This window comes from Pteronotus mesoamericanus, unplaced genomic scaffold (genome assembly GCF_021234165.1).
Source record: "Pteronotus mesoamericanus isolate MK-2021 breed Mesoamerican mustached bat unplaced genomic scaffold, CSHL_Meso_final scaffold_21, whole genome shotgun sequence".
Taxonomy (NCBI): Eukaryota; Metazoa; Chordata; class Mammalia; order Chiroptera; family Mormoopidae; genus Pteronotus; species Pteronotus mesoamericanus.
The window spans coordinates 4,631,120-4,642,639 of NW_026555310.1; the positions used below are offsets into that span (position 1 = coordinate 4,631,120).

At 40.9% G+C, this 11,520-nt stretch overlaps 1 protein-coding gene across 3 annotated transcripts in view; it reads left to right on the forward strand.

The window, feature by feature from the left end:
- LIMA1 (LIM domain and actin binding 1) overlaps positions 1-9,030 on the forward strand; it is a 77,554-nt gene extending 68,524 nt beyond the window's left edge. For all 3 annotated transcript variants that reach the window (XM_054591123.1, XM_054591125.1, XM_054591124.1), the window contains exons 10-11: positions 4,951-5,084; positions 6,912-9,030. In XM_054591123.1, coding sequence (XP_054447098.1) covers positions 4,951-5,084; positions 6,912-7,926 — 1,149 coding nt within the window. In that variant the 3' untranslated portion in view covers positions 7,927-9,030. The remainder of the gene's footprint in view (positions 1-4,950; positions 5,085-6,911) is intronic.
- Positions 9,031-11,520: the final 2,490 nt, after the last annotated feature.

The window sequence follows — 11,520 nt, forward strand, 5'->3', positions numbered from 1 at the left end:
GAAGAGGAGATGGAGGTAAAGCGCCACATGCACCTTCGCCAGACCCATGCCTGCTTCTTTGGCCCTACTCACTCAGCAGTCGAAGGCAGGCAGGCCTGCTTTCACCAGCCATACACCTCAGGTTTTGAACGTTGTCTAAAGACTGGAGTAAACTGGCCCACTGCCTATGTTTGCTCATGGTTCAAAGTTCAAATGGTTGTGGTGCACAGAGCCTGGGGTGGGACCCAATCACCTCACCACTTTTGTTTAAGAGCAGTTTATTTTCTCTTCCTCAAATTTACCCTTTACATTCTGCAAGTATATAGGTACTTTAGCATTTATAGGAAGACCTTCTTGCACAGTTGATCTTGTGGCTATAGAACAGGCAGCAGACGTTGTTTCTTCATTTTGAGAGGAATGAACTTACTCACTCAGAAAAGATTTTTGCATGCAACCTGGAAAAACTCTTCCTTAGAGCCTTGTCAGTTATTGAAAATCGGACATCTAAGGTCGAGACTCAATTCATTTCAAATTTTAGCTAAATTAAAAAAATGATACTAATCTTTAAAAGTAGGGGTGTTTGTATATTTTTGCATATTTTGAACACTGGCCTAATAGCTCAGTTGATGAGACTTGGTGCTAATGAAGTTGAAGTTGTAGATTCACTCTTAAAAATGGTGTTATTCTGGGTGCAGAGCTCAGCGGACCCTGTGAAAGGATCAGAACACTTTGACTCAAGAAATCTAGAAGTCTCTTAAGCTTTATGTTCTCCCATTGAGAGAAGCTATTCCTTAAATGTTCACCGAGGGGAAGATAAGGGAGGAAATACAAGGAGATGGAGCTGGCCCGGAACACCCACTATACCCCACTGTGTCCAGGACAGTCCGGTCCCAGGCTTCCTTGGCTGGTCCTGCTGATGCATGTGCGGAGAAAACACGGGAGACTGTATGAGAGAACATGCACTGCGGCACGCCCTCCGAGCCCTGCCAGCCGTCCCTTCCTCTGCAGGCAGGCTAGGGGGTTTTATGCTCTTTTGCAAAGTGATCAGAATTATGTTCTAAGGGCATCCAGAATCTTTTCTCACAATCTACATGATTACTGCTTTCTCAGAGCACTAACCTTTCCTCCACATGGAGAACAGTCTATTTAAGTTGTGAATACCCCCAAAATGCTTTCCAAAAGTTTCACAGAAAGCTTGGGGAAGGGTTAAGACTGTACAGAATTGGCCGAATCATTTACTGTGTGGTGAAGAATTTTAATTAAATTACCTAGGTATTTTGCACAAATTGGAAGGAGGGAATGACAGGCGTTTTGTGATGTTCTGAATTTCCTTGTGATTAAAGGCTGGTTAGCTTCACTGCCTGTTGCCAGCTGCTGCCTCCCCAAGCACACATATATACCCCAACTGGAGCCTTCATTAGACTAAAAAATATACTTAAGATAGGAGAATGAAAGAATGGAGATGAAGTCATGCAAATTTGTTGGAAAAATAGTTTTAAGTAGATGCTGATTAGCAGAGGCCCTGCAAGATCCCTCAGATGGGAAAGACACGACAGTGTTTATGAACATCAATTATGTATAAATTACCTCATTTATTCCTAAATATCCCAAAGATATTATCTACATATTTTAATTTGAAACAAAGACTGTAGTTTGTTCAAAGTGCTGTAGTGAGATTGTTTGCATCTGGGTTAGCTTTTTTTGCTCTCTTCTCCCAAAGAGTTCCCTTTAGATATGGAAATTTAACATTGCAGGGAAATTTAGAAAATGTTCTCTTGGTTTGTGAGTTGGTCGTTCCAAGTTTTAATTTACTGACTGTGAAAACTTTGATAAGGCATCTGAGACTCTGGAGTGTTAGTTTCTACATGTGAAAAAGGGTGAGGGAGGGGAAATGGAAAAACATCTTCCACAATGAAAAAAATATATATTGTAAAGATTTTTAGAAGGGTCCAGCACTCTAGTATTGGCAATGTTTTAAATGTGGCTGTGCCAAGACCGAGCGTACCATGGGAGCATGGGCAGGATGCGCGCCAGGCATAATGCTGGGGATTTGTGGGCATTCACTACGCTTCCTGTTGTCTGAATAGACATGGGGGCAATTACAGAAAAGTGGCTGAGAGCCCAGGACAGAGGAAATAAAGGGAAGGCACAGCCGCAGCCACTCTGACTTGGCATGATACCATGTTGGCATCCTCTTGTCTTTATGAAACTATAAGGGCCCTTGGGCAGCTGCCTCATAAACCTTAAATAATATTAAATAGGGGTTATGTAAAAAATGAATAAGAATAGTGGGAATCTGTTAGGTCTGGCTAGTTAGAATCTTGTGGTTAGTGAGATATTTGAGCAGCAATCTATAGGCATACCTCATGCCTATTTGGGTTTGGTTCCAGACCACTGCAATAAAGTGAGTTGTAATTTGCTGATGGAGGGTCTTGCCTTTAATTTGTAAACAAACAAACAAACAAAAAAACACATCACCTGTGAAGCACAATAAAACAAGGTATGCCTGTATCATTTCTATATTAAAGAGGAAAAATAATTGTTCACTTGTGTGGGTAACGGCTCCATTCAAGAGAGAGCCATTGTGTGTCAGGCGTGGGAGGTAGTAAGACACTAAACAACTGTTAATGCAACACACCGTGTGTGGGTGAAGCTCATAAAAGCCCTCTCTCCTGAGCTGGGACATGTTCCAGCCTCAGGTAGATATGAGTGAGGCTGATTCTGCCGCAGTTAGCAGAATTACATGAAAAAGAAAGAAAACATGGTCTTATTCGTGGATCTGAGTCTGTAACTGAGTTACAGCTCAGTTGCAGTAAAGCGCTCCAGGGCGCACCAAATGCTGTGTATTCATTAAAGGTTCCTGTTTGTCTCTTCCAGCTTCTGCTTCCTGCTCCCGGTACCTAATTTCTGCTCCTGCCTTCCACTTTCCTCCTAATGTGAGCTCAACTTTCAGCTTTCTCTCAGGTTCTCCCTTCTGTTCACTGGGCTGCACCCCTCTCCTACAGTGTATTCTCTGTGTGTGCACAGTGGAGGGCTGCTCTGTAACCCTCCTTTGCCCTTTAGCGGAATAATACCTGTTTCCTCTTAAACCATGTGAAATTTGTCTCCTGCTCTTTCTTTACTGATCAGAATGAATACTTATTTTCATAAGTTCAGTGTTAAAAAAATACAGAATTCACCTTGCAACTGAAAAAGATTTTCAATCTGATAAATACATTTGCCTATTACTTTTGCATTCTGTGAATTGTGATTTGTACAAGCCCTCTCCAGTGGCTTCAATTGTACTATTATACCCAATTATTCTGCATTTTAATGTATCTTTTGCTTGCTAGACAAGGGCCTCGTCCTTTTAGAGAGACCTAATTAAACTATTCAAGGACATCTCTACTTTAAGTCCTATCTTGTTGGAAGTGTTCATATAAGAAAAAAAGAATTCAGAGCTCCATATAATACCTTAATTATTTCCAAAAACATTCAATATAGTAGCATTTGACCGTGTTTAAATACCTCCCTTAGGCTCAGTAAACTAGGTTGTAGCCTGTGGTCTTTGGTTCTTTTAAGTTTTTCGTTTTTAGGATAGTACCCCTGGGGGGGCGGGGGGTGGGGGGCAGTTATTAAGGAACCATTTCCACTCAGTTCTGCTCCTTGATTCTTAAATCCTTTGGTGCTATTTGGAAGTTTCCCACTAATTTTATTAAGCTCCTTTTTACAGATGTTTCCCTTTACTTCCATTTTATGCCCATTTTCTGTTCTCATTTCCTGTCCAAATGTGCTTGAAAAAACATTCCTATTTTTTGCTTTACCTCCTAATGAATTATGTGACAAGTGAACCAGAAGTGTGAATTTTTTATGGGTCTATTTTCAGTTTTTTTGTTAATTAAAATTCCATCTTGCCCATACCTGATTTATTTTAGGCTTACCTTACCCATTCGGGTTCTAATTTGCATTATTTCCCACCACACTGGTCTTGGCAGCAAAGGAGCCACCAACGTGCCTGTGAGAGCTTCCTGGCCACCTTATCCTAAGCTGCTTATGCATTTACTGGTTGAGGTGCTTCCGTTGGGGCAAGTCAAGGGTTACACAGGCCTGCGGACTTGATGCCCACCCCTAGTAGCCCTGTAATCATTAGCATGTAAAAACTTACAAACTTGCAATTCTGGCTTTCCTTGGTGCTAGAATACCAAGTCTTTTCTGTTCTTTAGGATTGGGTTTACCAGCCTGTTCCACACTTCACAAGCAGTTTGTAATTCCCAGTCAGTTTTGACTTCCCACTCCCCATTACATTTGTTTTATTCTCCACTGGTTTTTTAAAAGGTGATAGAACCTATAACTTTATTGGGCTACACTTTTTCCTGGAGTCCTAATAAAATACTTTTGTCTCTGTTAAATGGTTCCATTTATGCGTCAGTTTTGACTTCTTTAAAAAATGCTATGCCTAGTGAATTAAGCAAGTCAAGATTATAAGCAGGGGGAACTAAAAGATGCTTTATCAAAGTGTCTTTTCCTAATTCTCAAAGCCAAATACTCTTCCTCTCCTTGAAAACCTTCCCCTTTAGAATTTGTTCTCATAAAAGTCTATCCTGTTTTTTCTTTGGCACTTGAATGAAACAATTAAACTTCTTCTCCTTGTGTGTGATATTTTCCCCTAATTTCCTGTCTGTGGAAACATTTTGTGTATGCTGTGGCCTGTCTAAGCTTTTCTCTGCAGTCCAGCCCTAGTCCTACCCACCCTCAGTGGCTGCTACACTCAGGGCGGCCAAACAGTATGGGAAGGGAATTCAGGACAGCCTCTTGGCTTCAAAGAGTCAGCTGATAGAACCAGAGCAGACTTAGTGTTCCTGTGAGAGTTGACAGACCAGGTTAGGGAGCCCTTAGATAACAAAGTAAATTTCAGGACCCATCTCAGCAGAATACTAACTCATCACTGCCTATGCTAAGTTAAAGTTGTCCTTTTCCTTTTCCTTTTCCTAGAAGTTTCAGGCACCTGCAAGAGAGACCTGCGTGGAATGTCAGAAGACCGTCTACCCAATGGAACGTCTCTTGGCCAACCAGCAAGTGTTTCACATCAGCTGCTTCCGTTGCTCCTATTGCAACAACAAACTTAGGTAAGCCAGACTAAAACAAGCCATCTCTCTGTATAGTTGGACCTCTGGAGGGAGTCTTTCTTTGGTTTTTAGAACAGTGGTACTAACAGCTATTGTGCTGCTGGTATACTATTAGTTGAAGACCCCTTAAAAAGGTGAAAAGTAACATTTAGTGACAAGTATTTCATAGCACATGATAGCAGTGTTTGGAACTTCTTGGTACATTGATATGTTAATTTACGTGTTAGGACTGAAGTTTAAATAATAGGGTTGCAGGTAAAACTCCCTGTGACCTAATTCAGTACCATGTTTTCCCTTGGTATCATAGGATCATAAAGTTAAGAAACGTCAGGAGGATACTTGTCTGAGCCCTTCAGCATGTCCCGAGCACTGTGTAAATGGTAACAATAGCAATAAGAATAGACCCTAAAGAACATGTATTTTTCTGTATGTGGCTTCATTTTCTTTCTGAGAAAATAATCATTATTTCTATCATTTCTTCCAAGTAACTCAAAGTATGGATGTCAATGTGGCAAATTGGAGAAATATTCTATATTAATGCATTTAAATTATAGAGTCTAGGAAAGGGAGTAATCAAAATGTTACTTCCTCTAGCTTTCCTTCCAGAGCAAACATCCCTTCTAAAATGCTCTTGATTGATTGGTTTTAGAGTGAAAGAGGAAGGGAGAGAGAAAGAAACCTTTATTTTTCCACTTATTTATGCTTTCATTGGTTGATTCTTATATATGTGCCCTGACTGGGGATCAAACCCACAACCTTGGTGTATCAGGATGATGCTCTAACCAACTGAGCTACCTGGCCAAGCCTGATTGGTTTTTGTTGTTGTTTGTTTGTTTTGGTTTGGTTTGGTTTTTTTGTTCACTGTATTTTTTCTCCAAAGCACATTTTTCTGAGTTTTTAATTTTTTTATTTCTTCTGTGGAAATGCTGCTGTTTTTATACCCCCTTTGAAATTTGTTACCCTGAGAGACACCAAATCTCTTAAAAGCCAGTCCAGCACTGACATGCAGGTAGACTTACTTCCCAGCTACTGCTCACCATTCTCCTATTAACTGTAGCTTACTTGTATTTAAAGTCACTACTATCTGTCGAGTGCCAGCTGTTTGCAGCACATTGTACCCATTCCTGTAGAGGTGTGCTTTTAAATTTTAACACAGATGGAAAACAAGGAGGGAGAATATTCGACTTTTAACAAAAGAATATCATTATAACTAGCTGTAGGTTATAAATTCTTAGGAAATACATGAGTGATCAGAAATAGGTGGGATTGCCTAGGTAAGACTTCCTGGATGAAGTTATGTTTTTTAAACAGTTTTGACAAAGGGTAATAAAATCATTTGAAAATGGGAGCACAAGCCCTGGCTGGGTGGCTCATTTGGTTGGAGCATTGTCCTGTACCACAAACGGTTGTGGGTTCGATCCCCAGCTGGGGTGTGTACAAGAGGCAACCAATATCGATGTTCCTCTCTCACATATCTCTCCCTGCGCCTCCTGCCATCGTCTTCCCTCCCTCCCTTCCTCACTCTCTAAAATCAATAAGTACATCCGTAGGTGAGGATTAAAAAAAGAAAAGAAAATGGGAGTATAAATCAGATAGAAGAAGGTCTTGTGAAAGTTTAGGTGTGGAAGTGAGTATGTTTTTTATAAGGATAATAAAACAATTGTGCTTAAAAAGGGTAGAGAATCTTAGGTGACTGATCTGCTTTTAAAGAGATTTTTCACACTTACCATCTCCTGAAAATACTGGAACTGCCAGACTTCGGCCTGCTGGTATAAACAAAAGTATACAGATTTGTTAACTTTATGTTCTTTTTTCTTTTAACAACAGTCTAGGGACATATGCATCATTACATGGGAGAATCTATTGCAAGCCTCACTTCAATCAACTCTTTAAATCTAAAGGGAACTATGATGAAGGCTTTGGGCACAGACCACACAAGGATCTGTGGGCAAGCAAAAATGAAAATGAAGAGACACTGGAGAAGCCAACCCAGCTTCCAAATGCAGGGGAGACCCCTCAGAGCCCAGGGGTAGAAGATGCCCCCATTGCTAAGGTGGGTGTGCTGACTGCAAGTATGGAAGCCAAGGCCTCCTCTCAGCCAGAGAAAGAAGACAAACCAGCTGAAACTAAGAAGTTAAGGATCGCCTGGCCACCCCCCATTGAACTTGGCAGTTCAGGAAGTACATTGGAGGAAGGGATCAAAGTATCCAAGCCCAAATGGCCTCCTGAGGATGAAATCAGCAAGCCTGAAGCTCCAGAGGATGTAGATCTGGATCTGAAGAAACTCAGACGATCTTCCTCACTGAAGGAAAGAAGCCGCCCGTTCACTGTAGCAGCTTCATTTCGAACCACTTCCGTAAAGAGCCCAAAAACCTCTTCCCCGCCTCTCAGGAAGGGCTGGAGCATGTCAGAGCAGAGTGAGGAGTTTGGAGGAGGAACAGCAGCAGCAGGAAAGAAACAAGTGGAAAATGTCAGCACCTCTGAGAAGAATGGGAGTGTAGGAAAAACAACCTGGCAAAACAAGGAACCTAAAGGAGGGGAGGCAGGGAGGAGAAGTAGTAAGGAAGTTTACGGTTTTGAGACAGGGAGTGAGAATCTTGTAGAGAACGGTGCAAACTTAGATGAAGACGATAGAAACATTTTTAAACAGCAATCTCCTCTAGAACCCAAGTCTCCAAATTGGTCCAGCTTTGCAGACAACACCCCCGCTAAAGAATTCACTGCTCAGAATCAGAAGTCCCAGGATGTGGAATTCTGGGAGGGAGATGTAGTCAAAGAGCTGTCTGTAGAGGAGCAGATAAAGAGAAATCGGTACTACGATGAGGACGAGGATGAGGAATGACAAATTGCAATCCTGCCAGGCCTTACTTTTGTGCTAGTGTTAGTGAGCCACTGCCCTTTATCAGAGTGATGTAAACAGTTATCTTATCAGGAACTGTCATTTAGATGGAAGTAATTTTGGGAAACAGTTCTTGCTTCAGAAAAAAATTCCATACTGCATCTTATCTCTAAATACTTGAGATAACATTACCTAAATCCTCTATTTTAGCCATGATGATATACATTAATGCTTTAAGGTCTTTTAAGGGATGAAGGGAATATTCCAGCTGATATAGTCCAGATTCCACTATATTCCCAAAGGCAGTATGAAATAGATGATTATTATAGTACATTGTTACACTAAAAATTCAATCCTACAGAGGGATTTAGGGGCCTAAACATGACTGAATGCACTTTAGTATAAAGGGCACAGTTTGTATATTTTTAAATGAATACCAATTTAATTATTTAGTATTCATCTCTTAAGAAATCAAATATTTAGTCTTTTTTAAAATTTAGTTCAATTTTCTTACTCAAATATATATGAGAAATTTATTGCTTTGCATCCTGCTCTCTAAACCACATCCTGAACTGGATTCTTGAGATAAAACCATCTTTCTGAAGCACCTTTTGAGCACCTTTGGTGCTTGAAGAGATCCACTGTCTCCTAAATAAACGATAATATTTGCCAATGAGTTTCACTATACCCCAAGTTATTGCTTTCTTCTCTGGTCATGTCCTCCTCCTAATTTGCTGAAAGATACAATATTTTAATAAGATCTTGTATATTGCTGTTTGCCATGTTGCATGTTAGAACAAAATGAATTTAAAGAAGGAATAACAGGAAAAAACACCTTAAACCACTTGAGCACAGACTCCTCCCAAACCTTATATGTCACTTCTGATATCCCATTTCTGAGACACTAGTTTTAAAATTCCTGTCACCTCTGAAATGTATTGATTTTTTATGGCAGACAGTATTCCTAGGGTGCAATTAAACCAATTATAGGCCTTTATTGGGGGTTGGGGGTATTCTAGTATTAAGGCTTTGGAACATTTGTTGTACATAATTGATATTCCAAATTATATGTGGGGAAGAGAGGTGTTTTAAGCTGTAGGCTTTTCTTTGTACGCATTTTTAGAGATTTAGCTCTAATATTTTTTAGAGATGTAAAATATTCTGCTTTCTTACAATCTTGCTTAGTCTGAAACATTTTTATTCAATAAAGCTTTTAATTTACATTTGAACTTTTCAACGTTTCATTTCCTTTTTTTTTTTTTTTACATCGTTACAGTCTCTCAGGACCTACTTTTACTTTAGCAATTTGGGAAGAAAAAGGTATGTGATTTAAGTAAAGTGCTATGAATATATCTCACCACTTGGTGGTGGTGTTGGGATGATTTTTGGGCTTTCGTCCTCCCTAAAGGAAGACAATTTTGGGAGAAAATTGAAAGCAACTTGGCAAGAGAATTAATGTGTACATTCAAAATGAGCTGTTTGTTTTACCAATTCAAAATTCAGTGGGTTTTTTTATCATCAATTATATTCAACATTTAATAATTTACCTTACAATTATGTCTAGCATGTCAAATGGAATTTTCAAATGCATCTGCCGAAAATGGACTTGTTTTCCACTCTGAGCAGAGGCATAGTTGATTGATTTCCTTTCCTGTACAGACAACTGACCCAATTGTTAAAGCACTTTTTTAAAAAAATGAGAGTGTATTTTCTTGGAGATAGGTATGTTTTTTGAGTTATCTGTTATGTTTTCCAGGGGTACTGTGTGTTTCAGGGTTTTGCCTGGTCTTCTAAGTGGATGGATGGCAGGGTACTGCTTTCTGCTCTTGCCCCACCACAAGCTAAATTCAGTTAGAAAGCCTTGTTCACTGAACAGTTATCCGAAGCTCCTGCTGACTTTCGTAAAATATCCAATCCTGGCTTGAGTTTAGCTACTTTTACTGAGTGATTCACTGCAGTTCTAACCCATCCACATGGTACCATATCTACTGACTTTATACAAAAAATTCTGAGTGCCTATGGCTGGCATTTATTGATATCAGTGGAGTATGTCATCATACGTCAGGTACATGGGGGCTTTACACTTAGAAGAATCTTTTCTATGTCTTTCAAGGGCTAAGGTAGACATGTTATAGGTATACAGAGTAGAAACAAAGACTAGCTCCATAATCAATGTAGGAAAGAGTTGTCATTTTAAGAGACTGACCAGATAACAATCAACATTCTTAGGGGGGAAAAAGAACGAAACAGAAAGTGTTTCTTTTCTGGGCTCTACTTAAGGCAACTTGTTTGGACTTGACATGTCAATGGTGGCAATATGACGATGTGAGTTTCTCATGAGTGAAGCAGGAAAAGGGGCCAGCTTGGGACGTGAGATGATTAAGGAGATACGTTATGACTGCTACAGAGCCAACTTAGTGTTATCATCTTGCTGGTAGGATCACTCCTGGCCAAAGTGAAAGTGGTACCAAGTTTGCTTTCATTACATATTTAATGAGCAACATGTTTTGCAACAGCCAAGAGGTTGAGAAATGGTACAAATGGATTTTTCTAGGGATCGATCTTGAGACCAAAATCATGGTATGCTGGTTCCTGCATGCCAAGTTAGCATGTTCTCTGTTCCTTGGGACTCTGATTTGAACACCCATTGGATGAAGGAGGGATTACTTCTTTTAAAATGTACCTTGAATATAGGGTAGTTACCATTAAGCTATTGCTGGGTTTGGAGAAAAATGGTTCCAGGCAGTAGTTCTCAGACCAGCAGCAAAGGCTACTGTTTGCTGGAAATGAGAAATGCAAATCCATGAACCCGACCCTGAACCTCCTCAATCAAGCTGTTCAGATGGGGCCCAGGAAACTTTTAACAAACTCTCCATGTAGGATGGAACAAGCTAATGCCTAAGCTGGGCACACTAAAGTTTGAGAACCACTGGGCTAAAGAAAGCCTAGTAAACCTAGTCTACTCCTTAGAATGACTTTTTTGTTGTTGCTGTTGTTTCCCTTCTTCCTCTCTGTTTGAAACCCTTTAACTTCTGAGTAAGCATGCCATTCCAGTTATAGCGTTTCTTTATCTGTCTTTAGACAAAGTAGAGTTTTAGATTTTTTAATCTTAAAACCATTCTAGTTAGCCTCTGGTGGTAGAGGGGAGTAGGCAGGCCCAGCTGAGCTGGCGATGTAAAAACCCTGAGAAGGGGTTGAAAGTAGAGAGATGGGTAGGGCCTGACTGGGAGCGGGAACAGCTTTGACTACGTTGAGCTGAGAGAAGAAAACGTCCCCATTTGGGATCTAGGCCTGAAATAAGGGGTGTGGCGGTAGTTCGACGGGTGAGGGAAGGTGAAGCGTGGCCGAAACCGGTAACAAAAAAGGGCGGGACTAGAGTTGTGAGGCCTGTAGGGGTAGGGCCAGGGTTGGGTGAAGGCGGGGCGGGAAGGGAGGGGCGTGGCTCCAAGGCAGGACTGGGGCTGAGTGGGAGGCTCGGGAAGGAGCGTGGCCAGGATTGGAGGGCGGGGTCCCCAGACGAGGTGCTGGGAATCTGCGGAAAGGGAGGTGGGCGGGGAGGCGAGATGGGCGTTGAGGAGGCCCGGCTTCGCGGAGAAG